Source organism: Mesoplodon mirus (assembly GCF_964341445.2).
Source record: "Mesoplodon mirus genome assembly, chromosome: 3".
Classification (NCBI taxonomy): Eukaryota; Metazoa; Chordata; class Mammalia; order Artiodactyla; family Ziphiidae; genus Mesoplodon; species Mesoplodon mirus.
Window position 1 is genome coordinate 110,548,997 of NC_138978.1, and position 24,230 is coordinate 110,573,226.

The following is a 24,230-nucleotide window of genomic DNA, read 5'->3' on the forward strand; positions in this document are numbered from 1 at the left end:
TCACTACAAGCTCAATAAACGTTTATTGATAAATAATAACTACAATTTGATATAAATAACAGTCACCACACACTTTATATCAGGCACTGCACTAATAGCTTTCCATTTTCTTATTTATTACTTATATAACCCTACAAAGCTGTTCCATTTTTAGTCCCACCGTACAGGTGAGGAAACAGAGACTTATGGAGGGTTGGTTAAGTTACTTGCCCAGGGCCTTACAGATAGTTAGGTGGTGAATGTAGATTCCAACCCAGGTTAATCTGAATTTAGAACCAGGGCTCGAAACCATTTGCTATGGAGTGACTGGACGGTGTCCAAGCCCCGCCTGCATGTTGTATAACAAACACAACTGAGCTCTGTGACATTCCGAGTCGGGCTGAAGCTGTCACGGTTGCCAGGCTTGGCGATGGATTCCTCACAGCTCTTAGTCCCACTAACTGCACACAGGTGGTAACTACGCCGGAGAACCAACTGTGCGTGCCCTTTCCCCAATGACCTCCAGCCAATTTGCTTGGGGAATCAGGAAGGCTCGACCAGCTCAGAAACCAAAAGTTCTTTCCGACTTCAAAACACACGTCGGAGGTGGGCTTGGAGGTTTTACTCCCCACTCCTGGAGAGAGAACTAAAGCGAAAATCCCCAGAGAAGCAAAAGAAAAACAGGCCTGCGCGGGAGCGGAATAGAGACGGGAAAAACTTGGGTAGGGTGTGGGGGGTGGTGAAGTTATGTGATAAGAATGGCAGAAAAGAGCGTAGTGGAAAGCAGAAAGGAAGGGAGTCCCAGCAGCTCCAAAGTTAAGGGGGTGTCGACGCAGCCCCTCTCTATTGCGCCTGCGTAGTGCTACTCCCTTTGGCACCCCGGCCCCTTCTAGCCGCCGAAGATTTACTCGTCTCTCGGCAACCATTCACCCGAGGAGCCAATCAGAGGGCACCTTTCGCCCTGCCCTCGCCGTCAGCGCCCAGGCGGAAGGATCCCTTGGGCGACGGCTCCGCCCCGCCCCGCCCCGCCCCTCGCTCCCCCGGGAGGGCAGGCTAAGGGGCGGGGGTTGGGGCGGTTGTGGCGGGCGGGGGCGTGGTCAGGCCGTTTAAGAACGGAGGGGGCGGCGGCAGGACGGTTCACTCTGTGCCGCTGCCTGGGGGCTGTAGTGACCGCGCCGCTCCTGTTGGGGGCTGCCCACGCCAAGGACCTGCCTCTGTGGTCTCCTCCGCCGCCGCCCGGGTGAGTCCACGGCCCCCTCCTCTAAAGGTGCGAGGATGCGCGGTTCCGGAGAGCCGCGAGTTCTGCCCTCGGGGTGGGGGGGGAGGGTTGGGAAATCTGCCCCGGCCGAGAGGAGCTCCAGTCTTCTCCAAGCCTGGTGGGGGCACGGCGGCCAGAGGGGAGGTGCGGACAGGTGCCGGGCCCCTGTGCTCCCTTCCCCTCCAGACCCCACGACGTCACCCCAGCCCCCTAAACAGCCCGCCCCCGAGGGCCAGGCGAGACGCTCCGAGAGGGAGCTACAACTTTCCAGAGACTTCGGCCGGGGCTGGCAAACTTCAGCGAGTTCCTGCTCCGCGCATCGCGCAGGCTGCGCTTTGGCCGGGCGCGGGCCGGGCGGCCGAAGAGTGTGTGATGAGGGCCTTCAGCACCTTCCCCGGGTCCGACGGCGCCCGCCCCACCCCTGCCTTGCTTGCGGTCTCTCGGGCTCGCCCCGGCGCTCTCGCGGGCGCGCACACCTCGGCCGGTCGGCCGGGCGCGAATTCGACGGCGGCGGTTTCGGAAGGCGCAGTTGGAGACGCAGCGGTCAGGGGCTGCATCTGGCAGGGGAGGGGAGGGTTGGTCCCCAGGCTCGGAACCTGGGCCGGTGTTTTAAGGAGAGGGCGGAGATCCCTAACTTTTCCTGCACTCGCCCTAGACTGGGGACCCCGAGAGCCGCAAACTGATCCAAGCGAGTGACTCGTGCGCTGCGCTCCTCTCGGAAACTTCTCGGGAATTCTGCGTCTGTGACCCGGTTCCTCCCCTCTGAGGAGTGAAACTTGCTTAACCTGTAGTCTGAAAGCCACGGCCGTTAAGTGGACTCGGCTAGCGGGGCCGCGGGCGGCTTAGAGGCACGGTGCCCGGGAGGTGTCGCAGTCCAGATCGCGGCGGTGGGAGGGAGTCGGAGGAGTGGGACGAACCCGACGACTACAGGTTGGTAGCCTGTACACCTAAACGCAGAACGCCTGCCGGAGAAAACAAAACGACGCTACCTTGAGGGAAGGGAGGACTTCCGGGGAAATGCCTGGCGAGTTTCTCTGGAGAACGCGAGTTGAGCCGGGCTCACTAGAACCGACTGTTAGGGCTGGACCCCGCGGGAAGGATCAGCTCGGTCCGCTTCCGCTCCCCCACCTCCCCCAGCCTTTTTTTTTTTTTTTTTTTTTTTTTTGGTCCGGAGGAAGACTTCTGCAGGGCTGACTAAATCTTTGTCTTAAGTAGGGACCTGCTGCCTTTTAACGTTTGTTTATCTGTTATGGAGTTATAACATGCAAACCGTGGACTATCCAAGTGCACTTATTACAGTAAGCGTTTATAAAGACTTCGTAATCATTTGTATTGTGACAGTTGGTATTCAGGATATTTGGTAGGTGGGTTGGGAGCCTGAACCTCCCCAGGAAATAAAGTGAAGATTATTAAATCCTCCTGAAGTAGACTTCTGGCTTGGCCCAGCTGCCCTGCAGGGGGGATGTGAGTGGCCATTGTTGGCTACACTAACCTTTCAACATGAGTAACTTGGCAGGGAAGCAAGCCAGGCAGCAAGCCAGGCAGCCGTCAGGGTGGTAGGAGCGCTTACCAGGAACTGTGCCTTCTTAAACCCCCAGAGGTGTTTTTGAGGGAGTGAGACCCGAACTGGAGACCCTGAGACCCTGCTATCAAAGGGGTTGGGGTGGGGACTAGAGAACGCTGACTTTTCTCTTCCCTTTCAAGGAAGCTCTGAGCTGGACCAGCAGGGGTTCTGCCCTTTGACATTCTTGTTTGCGAAGGTGGAGAGCTTAGTATCTCTGGAGTCAAGCTTTTACTTGAGATAACTGAAACCCTGTGTCTTAAGGTATACCCACATCTTTAGAGTCCATTTATTCTCAGTAAAGAGTTTTTAGAAAGCAGATTTTGGTATATTATATATAATTTTTCAGGTAGCTCTGGGTGAATTTAACCTCAAAGTTAAAAAAAAAACTCTTTTCTCTGCCAGAAGGCCTCTAAATTGTTACCCCAAACAAAGGTCTCTAATTTCATAAGTTAGTGTGTGTCCATAGAGCGAACAGCAGCATTTTTTATGTTGAATTTCTTCCACAATACCCGCCTTGTATCCAGAGATTAAGTTGGGGTAACTGAAGGAAAGGACTGGCGTTTGGCCTGTTTGTCAGAATGACCGTGATTTGGTTGAGCACCTATGGCTCTGCCTACTAATGTGCTCAGCTTGCCTGTGCGTACAAGTAGCCACCGAAATCACATCCTGAGTTGCAGAACCTCCCCTGCCCCACCTCTCAGTGCCGCACTGAGCCTGCGTTCCCCAGTGTTCAAGGCCAGGCCAGATTGTGCACGTCATGCACTGCCCATCAGAAAAGAGAAGTCCTCACACTTCTGAGAGTCCAAGGAACTGCCCAGCAGTAAAGATAACTTAGAGTGGACTGTAGCGTCCTTGTTCTCCCAGTGCCAGAAACTGGGCACATTCGATACAAAATTAGAAAATGCCATTATTTTTTCAACTGCTCAACTAAGTAGTACCCTGTCTTCATTTTCATCTTTGATATGTTGTGTGCATGGTGTCAGTCACTAAAGAATGATAAGCCAAGAGCAGCGAACGGACGTGGTAAACCCTTTTTGTGTTGCCGAGCAAACATCTTATGGATGCCGGGGACTAGTTTCATGAGTTAAGTTAAACTTGTGATGTTGTGTTTGGGTTTCTCCGTCTCACACGGGGCTCTGGGGTGTATCTGTTGTTGTTGTTATTGCGGGGGCGACGGGGCGGGGTTTAAGGGGAAGCAATGCAAAGTCTGAGGTGTTACTTGGGATAAAACATTACTCTGGTTAGATAAGGTCCATTGCTTTTATGTGTTGTCACTGAGGTAAACAAGGCAATATAGAAAAATGCTTTCTGCCATCTTGGTGTTTTGACTGTAACATGTTAAATAAATGGGCATAAGCAGTATTATGATGAAGCAGACACCTCTATGTTTAAAGAAATATTCATGTGTTTAAAGCCACTTGGGTACAGCAGTAGTGCTGATCTCTTGTGATGCTTCTGGAACTTCTGGTTTCAAACGTTTTTATCCTTTCACTACGTGCATTAATAAGGAAGCTTAGGGCCTCCCTGGTGGCGCAGTGGTGGAGAGCCCGCCTGCCGATGCAGGGGACGCGGGTTCGCGCCCCGGTCTGGGAGGATCCCACATGCCGCGGAGCGACTGGGCCCGTGAGCCATGGCCGCTGAGCCTGCGCGTCCGGAGCCTGTGCTCCACAGTGGGAGAGGCCACAACAGTGAGAGGCCCGCGTACCGCAAAAAAAAAAAAAAAAAAAAGGAAGCTTATGTTTGGAATTTAAATGGTTTAGAGGAAGCATCTTTGTGTAGCCCAACTGTGTAAGGAAGCCTTATGAATTGTTTAGAATTAATAGATTTTGTACAGCTGGGCCCTGTAGCCTGTTCTAGAACTGTTTGCAGAACCTCTTGGAACAATAGGGAAAAACTAATGTGAAGAAATAATTGCTGATGTTAAGCAACTCTCTGTGTAGGATGTTGTTTAGTCTCAGAGCCTTTGGGAGTCTTGGTCACCCAGCTGTGTAAAGTGTTTATTTCTTGGATAACAGTGACTGAGTCCGTAAGTGGTTAAGTGCTTCCTAGGTAGTAGTTTGTGCCAGGTGCCAAGCAGGCCAAGGGAATGGTATGTGAAAAGCCCTGTGGAAATGCTCTGGATGCAAGAGGAGCTGGGTCCACCTCAGAATGTCCTTGAGGCACTTGGGTTTTGCCGGTTTGTTTCAGCCACTGGCATGTGAGCCCCAGGAAGGCAGGGGTCTATGCTCATTGCTGAATGCTCAGTGCAGGACCTGGCACTCAGAAGGTGTGCCTGTTAACTGGATCCAGTGCTCTGCTGGCATCCGACTGCCATTCCTCTCAGAGAGGGAAGCACACTTCAGGAGATGGCGTCCTGATGGGCCAAGGTGCTGGCACACATTTTGGGATCGCAAGCTCCGGGCCCAGAATGCTGAGTGGCTTCGGGGCCTTTTTAAAAAACGGAGGCCTTGGGTGTAGGTTTGGAGCGAGGAGCAGTGAGGACTAATTGGCCGACAGCTGAAACCCCTCAGGCTGAGCTCCAGACCCGCCCCCTTCAAGCCCTTCCCCCTGCCCATCCACCCCAGCACAGCCTCGCAGCGCGCACTCAGCCTCTCTCTCTCCACATTCACTTGGGTGCTCGTTCTGCTGAGTCTTTCTCTTTTTAACTTTTTTTTCTCGCTGCCATCGCTGACCTGGTTTAGGGCTGCAGACAGCAGCTCCATGAGAGTGCTAGCCCAGCGCCTCTCCCTGCCTCTGGCCAGCTCTCCGTCCCGGCACCTCCAACAAACACCTTAAGAACTCATGGGAACTGCCCCTCCCTCTAGAAGATGCGCTCCTTTGAGGACGTGTACCTTTCTGACCTTCTGTTCTTTCCTGACCTCCCTTCCTAATTGACCTGCCTTGCCTCATGGAATACACACTCAAATATTTGAGCAAGTGAATGCTCCTTCTTCCTCACCAAACTTTATTTTAATCCAGCTTTAGACCCTTCTCAGAGGCGTCTGATCTTACCCCATCTGGGGATCCCCTTATCCCACACCTCTTCTCATCAGTACTTCTTTACAGTTCTACCTTGTACCTTATTTTCTAGTTTTTTTCAAACCTTATCTTAAATTGGATGAGCATAAAAAGTTCCATATCTGTCTCTCTATTTGCTCCCTGTAAACACATTTTGAGACGAAAATTATCCATGAATCTTGAACTCTCTCACCCTCTCATGTTGTCATAAGCTCCTCCCACCTTGCATAGCCCTTACTAGGATGGGAGAAGGGGTAAGCCTCTACTTCACCTGGCTGGCTACCCCTTATCCTCCAGACACACCCTGTTTATCCCTGACCTGTGATGGCTGAGGAGGTGGGCATCAGGACCACCGCAGCTGGCTGACTCTGTGTGGGCTTGGCCAGTCCTGGGAAGGTTGCTGACCCACATGCAGAGATGAAGTGGGCGTGAACTGGGCACCTGCTGTGTGTCCAGGTGCCGGCCCTGGGGGTGTTGGGTGGGGCACTGGCGCTGCTGCTATCTCCTTTGCCCAGACCCTTTGTTGTGTTCATCCTTACCCCCTCCCTGCTTCTGAGGCTGCTTTAGTTGTGAGGACACCTGGGTTCTGGCCCTGGAAGCGCCACTGCCTCTTTAGGTTCTACCTCTTCAGTGTCTTCACTGTAAGAAGGACAGTACAAATATGAGTCCCAATTAAGTTTCTAGTAGTCACATTAAAAAGTAAAAATAAGCTGGTGAACGTAATTCTGTTTAACCCATCATGTCAAATACTATCTTTTCAATTTGTAATCAATATAAAAATATTAATGAGTTATTTTACATTTTTTCCCCTCGTACGGAATCCTCAAAATCCAGTGTGTATTTTACGTTCACAGCACATCTCAATTTGGACTTGTCCCATTTCAAGCGCCCAACAACTTGTGGATACATTATTGGGTGGCACAGATCTAGACCATCTGCAAAAATGTTTCACTGTCAAATCCTGATTCTCCTCACGTGGGAGGCAAGAGTTAATAACATGAGGTTTTGGAGGAAGAGTGTGAGCTAGGATCTATAGGATCTAAGCTCTGCAGGGGCAGAGATCTTGGTCTCTTGCTTCCCGATAGACCGTAAGCTCCTAGAACAGTGCTTGGAATGTTGTAGGTACTCAGATATCTGAAAGAACGAAAGGAAGCTCAATCATTGTGGCCCACTTGCTGATAGTCATTCACTGTGTGAGTCAGACCTGACACTGAAACACAGGATTTTGAGTCCTAGTCCAGTGCTTGTTCTCTTGTTTTTCTATATAGTTTCTTAGAGAATAATCATAAGGTAATAATAGAATTTTGAAGAACTGAAGATAAAATCTTCTGAGATTGGCAGGGGACCAGGACTCTAACAGTTTATCAACAATTAAGATTTGAAAATGGTAGAGAAAATAACTTTCATGTAAAAGGTGCCTACAAGATGCCTGATAACAGCAGCACGTGACTCGGTAAATGCTAATTTGATGATAAGCATCCCAGTGAGCCACATGCATGGCTTGTATGGCTCACACAGGTGAAGACACCAAAGACAAGGTGGTTGGGCCGCCTCTTGTGCAGTTGGTGCAGAAATAGCTACCACTCCATGGTCTTGCTCCTTCACTTTAATCCTACCCCTCCACTCCTTCCCCCCCTCCCCTGCCCTCCTACCCAAATTTCCGTTCTTAGCAGTATTTATGATGATGTCAGAAGGACCACTGAGCCTGGTGATGCTCACTTGGGCTGCCACCGTGCTCAGTACCTGGAGGTCAGGTACCTGCTATGCGAAAGTTAACTCTGCAGGGAAGGATCTGTGCAAAACTAAAACTGGGGTGGATCTGTATGTGTAATTAGCATCCTCATTGAAATGGAGGCAGCTCATGCTTAGGTATCGGTAAAGGGGGGGTATATGTCCAACGTAAGAGAAATGCTACATTGGAGCAACTGAGAGTGCTTGTCCCTTTCCTGATAAGGCCCACGGGATGCTGCTGGTGATGAGATGGGGCTTTTAGCTGACTGAGGTCCTCATTTTGGACAACTAGCAACAGTTCAAAGCTCTGAACTAGAAAGTTAGATGGTAAATTAGTTTGTGGACACAGCCCTTGATAAAACCTGGGGGCTGTCAGTCCTTAAACCCTATGGATTGTATGTAAACTTGTTCATCTTTACAGTAAAGTCTCCTAGGAATTGTCCTATTTTTCTCAGCCTAGTCAGTCTCTAAAACTGTAGGGCCGGCTCTGGGGATCTCTTTAAATGAGTTCAGACTAGTAACATCTCTGCTTTAGAAAGAGGCATTTGGTAGGAGGGAGGGAGGTACCCAGGAGCAACAAGGATTATTTCCAGTTCAAGTTGAGTACGTAGCACTCAATCATGCTGACACCTTGGAAAAATCAAGGCTTCTGTGCCTCTCTCCCATCCAGAGATATCTGTGTTCTGACCTTGTTAATACTTACATTTGCAACGATTCAGGGTATTCCTTTAAGCACTTGAACTTCTGTGGTGTCCCTGTTACAACATCCGGGACAGTGTTTTTATTCTGTCTCATGCTGTTTTGCTGCCACAGCATGAGTTCTTCCAGCGTTATCTCTCCAGCCACACTTACTTAAGCGTCCTATTTTGAAAGACAGGAAAGAGCTTTCTGTTTGGAGTTGTCTCAGGGCGGGTGTCTGTGGACGGGGCCCAGGCATTGATAACCGTGAAGACTGTATGTTGGCATCAGTGGGGAGGGAGCGCTGTGAGGGCCCTCCCACTGGGAAAGCCTGGGCAGAGCAAGGGGGCACTGGCCTCTCTTCCCGCTTCTGCTTCCGTCCGGGACACACTTTGCCTTTGGCTCAGGCAGCATCCCTATTGCCGTGGGAATTGAACCAAATTTTTAGACTCTAGTACACATCAGCGCTGAATGGCTAGGAGGATGCTGATAACCCTGAGAAAATAGGTTGAGGCCTCTGGCTGAATGTGCTGGAGCTGAGTGAGAAAAGACCACGTGCGGGGTTTGTTGTGTCACTGACGGAGAGCAGTTTTCCCCAGGTGCAGCTTTGTGGCGTGGGGCACTTATATCTTTGGACTGAGGTAGAGTGTGTTTGTGGGTGTTTGAGTGAGCAGCTGTAAGCATAACTTCTTGTAAAAAGTTAACAAAGAATACATTTTCTTGTCCTTTTAATAAGCAAGGCATTACTTTATCTGGTTCTGTTGCTTTGGGCTGTCTACTAATCGAAATTCTTATTCAGGTACATGAACCACAGGTGTGCGTCTCAGTTATCTGTGACTTTGCAGCGTGTTTGGGGGCAGTGGGAGAGTCTCCAGAATGTGGCCTCCTCCCGGGTGGTGGGCCGGGGGCCCTGCCGAGGGGCTGGCAGCTGGCAGACAAAAGGCTTCCTCAGGCTTCCCTCTGGTCCTAGATGACTTTGACCTTCACCTCCCTAGGAATTCAAGGAGTAAGGGAGGATTTCTCTGCAGAAGGCTGAATCCCTGTTGACCCTGGGTTTTCTCCTTTTTGCCCCCTTATCTGCTGCTGCATATATCAAGTCCATGGTCATCCCAAGTCCCTGGCTCTCTCTCGAGGGTGAAAGGATCTCAAGGGTCAGACTGCACACAGGTGGGAAAAGGGGCAGGTGTCCAGTCTTAGGTTCAACGTGCAGGCCTTCGTCAGTCTGTTCCAGGCTGTTTCTGTTTCAAGTCAGTTCCAACTCTTCTTCCTGTGCCAGCCCTTGGGGTCCTGATCACTTCTTGCCAATCTACCTACCTTGTCTCTGCAGCTCCAGTTGGGTTATTTGTTCTTGGATCTGATAAAGTTACCCTCTTGTCTGCAGGGAGTGTCTTGTTCTGTTGCTTCATCCGCAGATTCACAATCCTGATCTTCCAGTCACCAGAGTGACTCCCAGCAGCTGTTCCTTTATTCTGTGAGCAGGGCATGTGCCTTAGTTGCAGATCCAGACCAGGATCAGCCCATTCCTAAAAGCTCTCTCCTGTGCTATTATTTTTTCCTCTTAATGCTTGCCCAGTAAACTGACTGTCCCAGCTCCTTCCACTCCTGGCTTCTCTTTCCCTTCAGGGCTTGCTTTCTCTGAAATCACCACTGCCTCCCAACCTGGCTGGTATCCTGGAGCTTCCTCAGAAATGAGGACCCTAGGCCTTCATCTTTCAGCCATTGTTCCTTTACAACAAACATTCACATGACTATACTTAATTATGTTCATTCTGGTGGCTCCCATCAGGCTGGATACACCCCCAAATCCATGATGGTTTTGAGGGAGAGAGTTTCTGTACTGACAGTTGTTAGTTACTTTCATTCTAAATGCTTCTGCCTTGCTTTCGGCACTTGCCGTCTGGCCTTACTCCATGCAGGGGGCCTTAACACTTCTAGCCAACTTCTTTCCCACCCTCTGATAACAAAGCTTCATACCTTTCTTCTCTTTTTCCTTCTTATTGCTATCTCCTTCCTACAACTACCTGAACAACCAGCTTACCTTCAAAGCCCTGCCCTCACCCCAACACGGATACCAAAGCTGTCTGCCACCTAGGAAGCCTCCTAAGTCCCATTTCGGCCACTTCCCAGCAGTGCGTCCTTGGACAGTTAACAGTGTGTGTATCCTCTTTGTTCTCCAGTTTCCCCACCTATGAAAGTAGGGAAATGGTATCTCCCTTCCAGGATTGTTGTAGGAATCGGATGGGTTGATCCTGCTGAACTTACAGCGCTGTTTCACTGCCCGTTTGGGACACTGTCAAATAGTTTGGTGGCTCATAGGGCAACTGGCCGAACATCTAGTCATATTTGCTGTCCTCTGGCTGTGGCCGCCTCTACAGGAGGAGCCTGCACTCAAGCAGGCAGTAAAGGCTGGTTGACTGAAGCTTTGCTGTCTTCAGCGTGTACAGTGGGGATAAGGGCCGATGGGAAGATAAGGCATCGCAGTTGTGTAGTTGGCAGAAGGTAGCTCCTGTTTTTGGATAAGACCGGTACAGTTTCTGTTTTAGAAAAGATCACTTTGGTAGCAGTAAGCCCTGGTCATCCCAGTGTACGTGTGGGTTTGTAGCTTAAGAGCTTATTGCCTTCTCCCCACCTGCCGCCCACCAGTGGCAGAACTTGACCTTGGTGGAAGTTGTTTCCAGTTCCAAGAGTCAGAACATTAGGTCCAGAGCTGAGGATCTGGGGTCAATTTGCTTAATCTTTCCTGATCCTTATTCTTCGTGTAAAAGGGACAGAGTGCGTGTGGGGATGACTGGGAGTGGACGTGACGTGGCTTGTGCTCAGTACTCTTTTGTCCGCTTGCCCACACACCTCTACACCTTCATTGTATAGGAGAAAGAGAAACAGGCCCAGAGCTGTGGTTTCCATTCCCTCAGCTAGATGAGGGAAGAGGTGGGATGGGATGTTACGACGAGTGTTGCCATCTGCTTTCACTTCTGCTTAAATTCTCTAAGCTTTTATAGGCAAGGAAGTAGTTTCTTTTTGCTTAAAGTGCCCTCAGTTGTACACGGAGGAGAAGAGTTTGTGTGGAAGATCGCAGCCACGGGCACATGGGTCCCCCCTGGGCCAGGAGCCAGGGACGGCAGGGGTCTTTGTGCCCCATACACACCTCCCTTGGAGTCTGTCACCAGTCTTAGTCCACCGCGCATGGCTGGGTCTCTGACCCCGAGCTGGAAAGGGTCACTAGGAAGATCCAGGCCGTTGGGGTAACATCCGGTTAACAGCACGTTGTCATCAAAGGAATGCTGTAACGTGTTTGTGTTCTTAAGCCCACAGCAGGGTCAGGGGAAGAGGGTGCTGCTCAGTTGTCTGTGGGCTAGATGGGCTGCCATAGCTGAGAGCGCCTCTTTCACACTGCAGCATTTCCATGAAACCTTCTGGAGCTTCCATGTCAGATGTCACAGACCTAAGCTTAAATATATACTGTCTTTAACTTCACGGATGTACATCTCCATACATGCCAAGGAGAGTCTGGGCATTTCTATAACTAAGGCCAGGCACAAACAAATCAGTGCTGATTTGACCCAAGCCCTCGACCATAAGGCCTAGACGTATTACAAGTGTGCTTAGCGTTCATCTCCAACCTGTCCATCTGCCTGTCCTCTTGCCTACCCGGAGTTCCCTCATGCTTTCGTAGCCTCTGTCACTCTTGTTTCTGGGATCTAGATATGGCAGGGAGCAGGACTAGAAATAACTTTTTTTTTTTTTTTTCTTTTCAATGAGGGCTCAAACTGGTATTCAGATCAACCTGCCTTGAGTGTGCCAGGCAGTGGGAAACAAAGGTAAGTTAGTGTGCTCAGGGAGCTTGGTTTACTCTTTGGGCTTAGTTTGTCTTGCCTTTCACCTTTTGCTGCCATCTCTACAAACTTGTTTTCCACTAATGTGTGTATTTTATCCTTCTGCTGCAGCCAGATGCTAAAAGAAAAGGGAATTCAAGGGAGCCTAAGATAGTCATTCATCACAAGTCAAACTTTTTAGAAGATTAAGTAGCTTAAACTGAGCAGGCAGTTGGTCATCCTCACTTGTAAAAAGGTGTCTGAATTTTCAAATCAGTGAGAAATCATGGTTCCCACCTTTCCCGGTTTCTAGTGCAAAATACAATGCATCTGCTTCTCAGACAAGTAAAGGGAAATCAAACACTTTACTTTGAATTTACCAGGCTGCAAATTAATTTTTTTCTAGTTACTATTTCGTTAATTCTGCTAATTAGAATTTGCCTTTAACCAGGGCCTTTCATGAATTGAGACTGTGTGTTTCACGTGATTCTTTTTTTTTTTTTTTTTTTTTTTTTTTTTGCTGTATGCGGACCTCTCACTGTTGTGGCCTCTCCCGTTGCGGAGCACAGGCTCCGGACACGCAGGCTCAGCGGCCATGGCTCACAGGCCCAGCCGCTCCGCAGCATGTGGGATCTTCCCGGACCGGGGCACGAACCCGTGTTCCCTGCATCGGCAGGCGAACTCTCAATCACTACGCCACCAGGGAAGCCCTCACATGGTTCTTTTATACAGGGATTATATCAATGTTGATCTCAAGTGGTTAATTAAAACTAAAACCGTTACACTAAGCTCTGGTGTGTTATCTAAGCACTAAGGGCCTATGACTTGGACTTATTCTGGTAATACCACGTTTGTCTGAGTAACCTGTAAATGTACTTTTGATATTTGAAATTGTTTGGATGGGTGAGGAAAAACAAAGGATTCATTTCTAATAGGCATCGATAACTTATTTTGGGCTCTTCTAATAAGCTAAACAACAAATATAACTCAGCCTAAATTTGAGCCTTCAGTAGCTTCAAGAGCTGCTCCAGATTTAAGTCACAGTAAATTGGGAGAATTAAAAACTATATCATGGACTTGGCACATGTTCTGCACTGTGCTTTTATATAGACTACTTTTTTCTAAGAGTTAACTCCATTATTCATATATGTGTCAGAAGTTGTTGACATGGAAGATGCCAACTATAGGCATCTTAGGTTCCTGAGAAAGTGTTTACTGCATTTATTAAGGTTCTTGCAACTGTAGCCAGTAACCAACAGCACCGTGAGGATAGCTGTAATATGTCTGAAATGAGAAATAGTAATTCTTGTAAAACTACAGAAAACATTTTTGGATACTAAACATAGAATGACACTAGATGAGATGACATCCATTGTTTTGAAAGTTTTGGGGTTTTTTTGGATAAACAATGGACATCATCTTTTAAACACCGCAGAAGTAGAAAATTGACTAAAAGCCATTCCAGATAAACACTGTCCTTCCTCCTCTGCCTGCCCCTCTAGAGATCAGTTTTTAGGCTTGGAGGGGAAGCTCCTAAGTGTATTCGGTTTGGGCACATGGATACAGGGATGGTGGGGAGGGCTAGGAGGAAAGGAATTGAAGGAATTAAACAAGGTAGCAGATTAGAAGGCTCAAAGGGGAGAGATTTTGGAATATGGCTCATAAGATTTTAACTTTTTTCAACTAATACATATGTAGGTTCCAAATTCAAAAGAGATAAAATAAGTTTTCTTTGTACCCTGTACCCCAGCCTAGAAGTGGTATTTGGTGTAAGCTGAACTACTTGTATATCCTTCCAGAGATTTTTGATTGTGTAAGCATAGACTTGTGCTTTTACACATACAGTTTCACACTTGCTTTTTTATTAATCAATCTTGATAAGCATTTCATATTCATACAGATAGAGCAGCCACCATTCTTTTGGACAACTGCAGGCATTTGTATCCTGTTGTATACATGCATCAAGTCATTTAACTTTCTTTACCAATCACTATTTGTAGCTTTATAAATAATTCTTCAATGAATATCCTTGCGCATACTTGCATGTATACTCACAGGATAAAATCCAAAGTGGACTTCCTAGAAGTAGAATTGCTATGCCAAAGAGTATGTCCACTTAAAATTGACAGTCCCATGTTGTTCTTCAGAGGGAACCCACGGGCAGTGTACCAGAAGTGTCTGCTTCTTGGTCTTTGCCAATCTGATAGGTAAAAATGACACATTGAAGTCTAAATTTGCCCATCCCTTAAGGTAAGTTTGAATATGTTAAGTGTCTGAGCCACTGTTCATGTCCTTTGCCCCTTCTTTTATGTTGGGGTTCTAGTATTTCTGATGTGTAGGAGCTCCTTATTCATTAAGGAAATGACTGCTTTGTCTAATGTTACAAGTATCTTCCTGGTTTTGTCTTCTCACGTCTTTATGGTGTTTTCACCAGGTAGATGTTTTAATTTTTATATAGGCAAATGTATCAATTTTTTGTGACTTCTATGTGATTTTAGAAAGGAATACCTCTTCTATATAAATTTACATAAGTTTCATGTTTTTCTGGTATTGTTAGGGTTTCATCCTTTTACACTTAAGTCTTTGATTCATCCGTCTAGATCTTAGATTGGCACAAGCTAAGGAGCCATCCTTGCTTATTTTAAAAATCTAGATAACTATCCAGGTGTCTCAAAAATTCCCCTTTACTATTTTGAATGCCTCCTTTTTATACACTAAATCCCCTTATGTACTAGATTTTCATTCTAGATTTTAAAAATTCTGTTTCATCTATTTGTCTGCCTTTTTCTGCCAATATCATTGCTGTTATCAGTTATTGTAGCTTCATAATATCTCTTACCAGGCTAGTAGACATCATTCCAATTTTTAATAACTTTTCTGGCTATTCCTGCCCCTCTTCCCATTAGAACCTTACAAATTTTCAGTCTACAATAGATTCTAACTTTGAATCTACTACAATTTCAGAGATTTTAAAATATGTGAAAATTTTCATGCATATGTACTACACCTCCCACCCTCCACCCCCGCCCCAAGAATGAGTGATAGCTTTCCTCAGATTCTCTCTGGTCGTAGATGTCCCGCTTCTAGTGTTAAGAGCCACTGTTCTAGAGGTGGGAGTAGTCCTGACTTTGGATGACTTCTTTTTTTAACAAGTCCTTAAAAAAAGGCACGAGTCAAAAGTGATTCCTACATCTATTCTCCTCTACAACATTATTGAGTTTCTTCCTAGAGATTTTCTTAAAATTAATTGTTCCCTTCTTTTCCAAGTACTGATTGAATTGCAGCTCCTCTATTGCTGTGACTTCTTATGCCCATATCAGAAACCCGAGCCTTGGAAGCACACTAACAGCTGATGCACAGGGTAAAGCAAGTTGTATTTTTATAGGTAAATCAACACAGCTGGCAGAAATCTATGTCACTGAATCATAGTTTAGCGGTGTTTCCAACCAAAGCTGGAGCCATACCTTTCTGCACTCATTTGCACTTAACTGTGTGATGCCCTACACAGTTGGCACAAGTGTAGTGTGTGCTACGCTCATCATTAAAGGGGCCACAAAGAACCAAGTGTACATAGAGCACATTAAAATGAGGTCTCTACGGTCCCAAATCTGACTTGAAACCAAAGGCCAGCCACAGTAAACATCAAATATTTCATCACAAGTTTTGCTTGGTATCCTTAACTTAGAAGTGCTTTGGTAGGATCATCTAGATAGCCTAGGGCTTTCTAACGCTGTCCAAACAGGTTTGAAGAAAAACGTTTACCTTCCCTTTGGCAAGTATTCTTCAGTAGCAAGCAGAAGAGTGCCCATCCCCCACTGGCCTTCCTGGAGCCTGCTTTAATCATGTGATCTACTTTCCCATGGCCAACTAAGCAAATTCAGTCCCTTAACCTACATACTAAAGGGAGCCTGTGATCTGGCTTGAGAAGAGGCACATGATGGCCAGACTGGACAACTTGTCAGGTCTCGGCTGCCTTCTGCCCCTCAAACCCAGCTGAGAGCTCTTGTTGCCTTTCTGTCAGCTGTGTCCCCGCCCCATAAATGAACTCCTCTGTGGCCTTCCTGTTCGCCCCAATCAACTGACACGTCTTCTACCTTCATATTACATTTTCTTTCACTGACACACTGCCTCATATTGAGACATTGTGTTCTCACCCTCCTCCTTGATGGCCAGCTCCTGGAAAGCTCGTCTTGGTGTGTCCAATGGTGCCCCCAGCATGGATCAACAACCATCCCATTGGTCTGAGCTCTATAGATAAGGTGAGGGTCCCTGGCACCAGTGCAAGACTAAAAACCCAAGTTGGAACCCCAGGACTATGCATGCTGGACGTGCTTTTAAAGGCAGCCGCTTCCAAACAATGAAACTGCAGGTCATTGGGATGGATTCTGTGTGTCTAGCAAGTCAGAAAAGTGAAGGGTGTGGCAAAACTTTCTGTTTGCAGTGAAGTCTGAGGGCAGCACCTCAGCCTTTTACATTCATCTAGCTAATAATATGTGACCCATGTGGATCCACAGCACCTGGACTTTCTAATGTATCCGTTTTTGTTATTACATATTAGCATTTCTAGGGAATCTGTTGTTTCATTTTCTGAACAATATAACTTAGTTGAAAATTACTTTGGTACCCTTGTGGTTCTAGCCGGTGATGTGCTGAGAAGCATGTTTTTCTCCTAGTACTGAGTGCTAACTTTGTTCTCCTTGGGTAGACTGAAGGGATTCGTTTTCAAAATACAGTTGAAAAATCACACTGCCCTGAGGAGGTTTTCCACATCCTGTGTGGGGCCGCCTTGCTGGGCAGAGCGATTCCACTGCTTGGCTGACCTAACCCTTTGTTACTCAGGAATTTTGTCATTCAGACACCTCCTTGGTCCTACCCTGGATAACAGGATTGTTTGTTACGGGGCAGACAGCTCCCGTAAGTGAAAAGGATATCGGCGTATTTGATTCTAGCAGGACTAAGCCCAGGGTTGAGAATCCACCTATTCACGAAGAGAAGGAAGCTTCTCTTGTGGATCCTGTGTCCTGTGTGGGCATTGTCCCGAGGTATCAACCAGCTCAGGATGTAGTTAGGGAGCCCAAAGCAGGAGGTGATTTCCATGGAAAACAAGGAAAATTAGCAAAACCTGTAGACCCTCTACTGAATAATGTTGTGCTTAGGTTACTCGGTCTAGTAAGTTTGTCTGCTTACCTTCACACACAGGCTCCACCCCCGACCCTACCCTCACGCAGACAAAACGGGCAAAACAAACAAACCCCACAGAAAACAAAAGTCCGAAGTTGTTAGATTTGGTGTAGGGTAAGTTTATGTGTATATTGTCCTTACTCCATGCAGGCACTGTTCTTAACGTGTTTAAGCTCATTTAATCCTCAACAGCAGCACCCGGCGGTAGGTGCTCTTTGCCACTTTGCAGTAAGGAAGATGTTCAGAGAGAAACTAGCATCATCTCAGAGTCCCTGGAGCTGCTTTGCCACATAGAAGTGAATCCTAACTCTGTTTCTCTTCCCTCCCTTTCAGTTTCCCCGGCACGAACATCCCCCAAGATGGCAGAGGAGAGCAGCAGTACCAGCGACTGCGTGTCCTTCAGCGTGCTCACCTGGGACCAGGTGAGCCGGCTGCATGAGGTCCTGACCGAGGTCGTACCCATCCACGGACGAGGCAACTTCCCCACCTTGGAGATCACGCTGAAGGACATCGTGCAGACGGTCCGCGGCCGGCTGGAGGAGGCGGGCATCAAAGTGCAGGACGTCCGGCTGAACGGCTCTGCGGCCGGCCACGTCTTGGTCAAAGACAACGGGTTGGGTTGCAAAGACCTGGACCTCATCTTTCACGTGGCTCTGCCCACAGAGGCCGAGTTTCAACTGGTCAGGGATGTGGTTCTGTGCTCCCTCCTGAACTTCCTGCCGGAGGGCGTGAACAAGCTCAAGATCAGCCCAGTCACTCTGAAGGAGGCGTACGTCCAGAAGCTGGTGAAGGTGTGCACGGACACTGACCGCTGGAGCCTGATCTCCCTCTCCAACAAGAACGGGCGGAACGTGGAGCTGAAGTTTGTGGATTCCATCCGGCGTCAGTTCGAGTTCAGTGTGGACTCTTTCCAGATCATCCTGGACTCCCTGCTCTTCTTCTATGACTGCTCCAGCCACCCCCTCTCCGAGCACCTGCACCCCACTGTCATCGGGGAGAGCGTGTACGGGGACTTCGAGGAAGCCTTGGACCACCTGCAGAACAGACTCATCGCCACCAAGAACCCCGAGGAGATCCGGGGCGGGGGGCTGCTCAAGTACAGCAACCTCCTGGTGCGGGACTTCAGGCCCACCGACCAGGACGAGATCAAGACCCTGGAGCGCTACATGTGTTCCCGGTTCTTCATCGACTTCCCCGACATCCTCGAGCAGCAGAGGAAGCTGGAGACCTACCTGCAGAACCACTTCGCCGAGGAAGAGAGGAGCAAGTACGACTACCTCATGACCCTGCGCAGGGTGGTGAACGAGAGCACCGTGTGCCTCATGGGCCACGAGCGCAGGCAGACCCTGAACCTCATCTCCCTGCTGGCCCTGCGCGTGCTGGCCGAGCAGAACATCATCCCCAATGCCACCACCGTCACCTGTTACTACCAGCCCGCGCCGTACGTCAGTGACGGCAACTTCAACAATTACTACGTGGCCCACCCTCCGGTCACCTACAGCCAGCCCTACCCCACCTGGCTGCCCTGTAACTAACCTTGAGACCCGAGGGTTTCCACAGGGGGAACCCCCGTAGGGCGAGGGCTCTCAGGTAGGGGAGCCTTCTTCTAGATGTAGGTGTTTGGCTTTTAAAGAGGAACTCAGCTCTGATTCTGCTTTTTTTTTTTTTTTTTTTCTTTGTGTGCCCATTGGAATGGGTCTCCAGTATATCATGAGCCAACCCTAAAGGGACCTGTTATTCCAGTGCCACTTTGGAAAATGCTATAGGAACTATGACCTATCCACATCTTTCCAAGACAGACACTAACATGCCGTGTTCCAAACATCAGCACAGGGACGTCTGAGCTCCGTGCGGTCGCTGAGACTGGGAAACACGTGGGCAGTGTAGAAGTCTCCAGCTGCTGGGCTTCTCACTGGAGCCTAGGGTAGGGGATGTCGGCCCTCACTTGGAATTCTCAGCACTTACATGAAAGTTGTGCCGATGGTCTATTTGCTTCTGTCAATTTTAGTCCCGCAGAAAATGGTAAACATGAGGGTGCTCTTGTGGCTTAATTTTTGTTCAAGGGACTAAATTGCTTATGTTTATTCTCTGTCAGCAGAGCTGAGGATTTCTCTCCTCAATAAACCAAAGCCGATAGCTGGAGAATTACAATCTGGTTGGAAGTGGTTTATGGTTTAGATGCTGTGCTATCACGAAGAATGGTGAGATATTGCTGAGAAAAAAAAAAAAAGACCTTTTCTTGAAATGTAACTTGAAAACAAAATAAACTGTGCAACATAATGTTCAGTAGAATTGTGGTGGGGGATTGTAAATAGGAAACGTGAATGTTCAATTTTTCTTTTCTTTAAAGTGAGGAATTCTTATTGAATGACACTTTTTTGTTTCCCTCATCAGCTCATCACTTTTGTTTTGCTCTTCCCAAGACTAAGGATTGTGCCGAGTCTAGAGTCATTGCCGTAACTGATGTGAGGGTCTTCCCATGTTTTAATCGGAAACCCATTTTGGTCACATTCCAAGTATGACTGGCTGTTTTTTCTGGAGTACCTTGGCTGATTTCTGTTTTTGTTTTTTCAAAAATAGTGGTTTCCTTCTCCAGGCTTTTTGGACAGCAAACAAATCCAGGGATTTCAGTAGATCCGAGTGACCTGTGGAATGGTCTGCGCCTGCGGGCAGAGTTCTCTGGTTTAAAATTGCTTTAGATTCGCACCTGCTGTCCCTGTGCTGCGTGTGAGGTGGGCGCTCCTTCCATCAGTGGGGCCTCGTGTGTGTCCGAGCCCCCAAGGCATCCTCAAGAGGATTCCTTCTGGTGTATTTGGGAAGAATTGAGAGAATGAAGAAGAATAATCTTCCTTACTCTGGTAGATTGACCATACTTGTTTATACTCTGCACTTTAGAAGGCAAACAGTGTTAATCTCTAGTCTGAAGCAAGCTTAGCAAATGGGAGAGTTCTAGGCTACTGTTGCTTTCCCAGTAGGGTAAGGGACTTTGTGTTTCAAAGCTTTTTGTGGGATCTCTTAGAAAGCATCACTTTAGGGTATCAAGGGCAAAGAAACTCCATATTGCCAGCCAGCTTAGTTTCTTGAGTGATTTAATTAAATCCATGCTCCTGATTTTTACTTTCTCCTGTGGCCATAAAAATCCCAAGCCCTGAGTGATTGCTTTCTCTTTGCTTGAAGCAATGAAGTTACCTTAATGCTTAGTAGAAAAGGAGTGGTGTACCTTTTCCTGAAGATTACATTTTCAGGGTTTTTTCTGGAATACGTTGTCTTGGTCCTCTTGAAAGCAGATCGGGCATGACTGAAACCCGAGGCTTAGTTGGTATCCATGTTGTGGACTAGTTGAATAAAAGTCACTTCTTAGTGTAACCAGCTTCTATTTCCCTGTGAACCAGTAGTTATATTTGAATTCACTGGCTTTGAGTCAAGGCTGGTTCTACATTGAGGTGGGTCCTGGGGTGCTTCAGTGTTAAAAAGGGCAGTGAAGAGTGAGCCCCAACTTTAAAAACTCTGTGGTCATCCATGACCTTAAAAGGCTGCCATTGTGATCAAATGGCAACATGTTTGCACAAAGATGACAGATCTGTTTAACCAAAGCTCTGAAATATGACAAAGCCGCCAGCATAAGCACTTGCTCACAGAAGTCAGCATTGCTTCTACGAGAAGGCTTGTGGATCAGGGTAACGAGGGTCCGGATGAAGATGGGATCAGAGCTGCATCAAGTACTTAAATTTCCCGTTTGTCCTTGGAGTTCTTTCTGCTTGATATCTTTTTTCCTATCTAGTACTAGTCCTCCTTTAAGGATGAAGGGAGGCACGGAAGTTGCTAGAAATCCCCAGCCCCCCAGTTATTTACCACCATTGCACGATGGCCATCTCGATAGACTCCCTTCACCTGAAGTTCTTAGTCAGCCCAGCTGTTCTGAAGTTTGAGAGTAGACCTGTGTTCTAGAACCATCAGGGTAAAAAGCTGCACTCACCCAAAGCTGCACTTTTAAATACCACCCTGGTCTAGTGGTGTCTCCATCTGCTCTATGAGCCTCTTGCTTGCCTGCCTCGGAACAGGTAACCTTGAATTTCAGGTGTCTGGAAATTCTAGCTGGAACCTGCCTTTTGTGCTGCTCACACAAGCATCAGGTACTCTGAACTTGTACTGAGTCCAGTGGTTCCCCTTCTTTGTGTGTTGAGTAATATGAAACTTGGCAGTGGCAAAGGGCACTAAAGTTCAAGTGCAAGTTCTAATATAAATGTAAGCAGCCTCATTTGCTTCAGGACTCTTAGCCGTTTTCTGATGCTTTCTGCAGGCATGCAGTTTGTTACCCCAGCCTGCTTCTTGGAATCAGGCTGAGCAGCTGTGAGATGAAAGCTGTACCTTTTCCCCCATGTGTTGGCAGAAGAGGACACACTACATCCCCGGCCTCGAGCTTCACCTCGCCTTTACATCTTACCTTGGCAGTGAGACACCATTCCTCACTCAATAACTTCAACTCTGAAACTAAACTACATCACTGACACCTTCAAATCAGGGTTCCTGCTGACTGCACGTGGGAGGTGGCACGGCTCACAGCTGGGAGGACCTCGCAGGTGGGGAGAGGCGGGTAGGAAAGATGCTGGGTTCCTGGTGTGTGGCAACAGATGTGGTTTGGCATTCAAGGGTTTGTTTTTTTTTTCCCCCAGTTTGATATTTTTCCCCCCTGGAGATTTGAGTCACAGAGAACTGTGTGTGAACGTGTGTTTTGTGGTGATGCAATAATAATGAAATTGCTAAAGCCCCGAATCTGCTTGTCCTTCAGCCTCTCTGCTAGCACTAGCCCCTTACCTTCATGGTAGATTAGGATTTTAACCTAGTACTGCTTTGTTAACTTTGGAAAATGGTGCCACTCAAAAGCAACTTCCTAACTTTAGGAATACCTCCTTTTTAGTTAACTTTCTGGTACCAGTGCCTTGTTTTAGGATGCAGCTAGACTCTGAGCTCAAATGTCCTCTTCCAGAGAATAAATGATAGTTATCTAGTTGTGAGCAGAGACCCTAATGCTCCTTGGGGCCATTGCTTCCCGGGTATCTGATGAGCTCCACACTAGGGAAGAACCCTTGGGGTAGATTCTGTGAGGTGAAAGAACATCCAGTTGCCAAGGTTAGATTCGATTTTTAATCTGGCAGAGACCAGAATGTCACAGCTGACTTTGGAACATACTCCAGTTCGGCCAGTTCCATTCAGAGGACCAAGGGAGGGGTGTGTGGCAGGGGATGTATTTAAAAAGACCTGGCAAGTTTTCAGGATTATTTGTGGAGACTTCCAAAGTGAGGATCAGGAAAGAAAATGCTTTCTTCTGAGTTCAAGTTCTAAATCTTGTTTACCTATCACTTAAAGAATAGTTTAAGTGGAAGCAAAAGAAAATGCTTGGAGTTTTGCCTGGGCTAGTGAGGGGTGGTGCAAATTGTCATGTGTGTTTGCATAGGAAGGTGAGAAGACCATCCGCTAAAGAGGAAGTCATTAAATAATACGGATCTGTGGGTGTTTTAAAACTCAAGCAATCTGGTCTTTTTTTTTTTTTTTTTTTCATGAATTTAAAATCACTGCTTTAGGAAAATTAGGTTTTTATCCATTAATTTCCAACTTACTATAGATGAAAAGATACAAATTAGACTAAATTGGAAGCTTTTTTGTTATCGTATACTTGCATAGCCTTTCAAATGTTAATTTCCTAGGATATGTGAGGTTTCCTCTTTGGTGTAATGGCCGCTGACCTTCTTATGGGATGCAGGTGAAATCACTTGTCAATGCAAAATGTGTTAGAACTTGATGAAATAAAGCTTTGAGTTTGAGAAATAAAGATATATTTAAAAAGACCATGTCAGTTCTGCTCATCTCTTTATGTCTCTTCAATGGTGAACTTATTTTAGGTTTCAGGAAACACGTTGCACAATGGTAAGCGGTTATCAACATTATCAGCCTTGGATACTTGTCTGAAAGATGGTGCTTTTCTCTGTGTGGTTACCTTGGGGGCTGCAATTCCCTTAATATTTGGATTTAAACTGAGTTTTGTTATCGACCACAGCATCTCGGCTAACGTTTACATTAGGTGGTGTGGTCTTGAAATCCACCTTCTCTGGCACCTTGTTTGATTCAGTGCTAAAGCCTAGTTTCTCTTGAGCTTGACCTTGGCCCCAGACCTATTTCAATAAGAGAACCAAAATAACCTCAACTATACTGTATACAACTGCTATCATGGTGTCTTCACATTGGAAAAGAAGTATAGAAGTGATCAAGTGATGCCTGAGTGGTTGTCTTGTCTTTAAATGTGTAAAATCCTTCATCCCCTTGTCTTCAAGCTGCTTGTTGCTGCTCCTTCTTAGACCTTCTGGTCTGAGGATGAGGATTACCTGTGGTCCAGTATGCGGAGTCCTTCCAGATCACTGCTTTGGCGTGTTTATCTGATGGCACTGTCTCTGAAGCCCTGAGTCCCAGCCTGCACCACCTCTGTTGCTTCCTCACCCCGCCCTTCATCCTGGCGCTGTCAACATCCGAATCAGTGGCCTCTTCAGCCTTACGTTGACTACCTCCGTTCTGGCCACATAACTCACACTGGCTATATTTTGTGTGGATCTAGAGCTGCTCCTGAAGTTTGGAGCAGCTCCCTCCATGGCCACAAGAATTAGGATCCATCAGAGAACAATTTTACAATCTTTTATGTTTGCCTACAAGCCAATGCCAGGATCCTTTTCCTCCTCGTTTGTACTGCATGTTCCTTCTGAAATGTTTGACTCTGCCTGTTTTGGTGTGGCCTTCACCTCTTGCCTGGGTTATTTCATGAGTCAGATCATGTGTCTCCCCTCCATTTTTCTCGACTCACCCGAGGGCTCTTTCTAAAACAGACTTGCCTGTGCTCCTCCCAGACATTAAAACCTGCTTAAGGCTCTGCTGTGCAAGGGCAGATGTCAGACTTAAACCCATGAGGAGTCCTTTGCAGGCAGCTCCAGCCTTATACCCCCCCTGCTAAGCAGCCCTCCTTCCAGTCCCAGGGCACACAGGT

General features: G+C 47.4%; 1 protein-coding gene across 1 annotated transcript; it reads left to right on the top strand.

The window, feature by feature from the left end:
- Positions 1 to 1,158: 1,158 nt before the first annotated feature.
- Positions 1,159 to 23,051, top strand: TENT5C (terminal nucleotidyltransferase 5C). The gene is made up of 2 exons (XM_082614959.1): positions 1,159 to 1,219; positions 17,534 to 23,051. Exon 2 carries the CDS (start codon positions 17,560 to 17,562, stop codon positions 18,733 to 18,735), a length of 1,176 nt encoding a protein of 391 aa, XP_082471085.1. The 5' UTR covers positions 1,159 to 1,219; positions 17,534 to 17,559; the 3' UTR covers positions 18,736 to 23,051.
- The last annotated feature ends 1,179 nt before the right edge of the window (positions 23,052 to 24,230 follow it).

Coding starts and splice junctions, on each gene's coding strand:
- TENT5C (XM_082614959.1), top strand. CDS start 17,560: ATGGCAGAGGAGAGCAGCAGTACCAGCGACTGCGTGTCCTTCAGCGTG.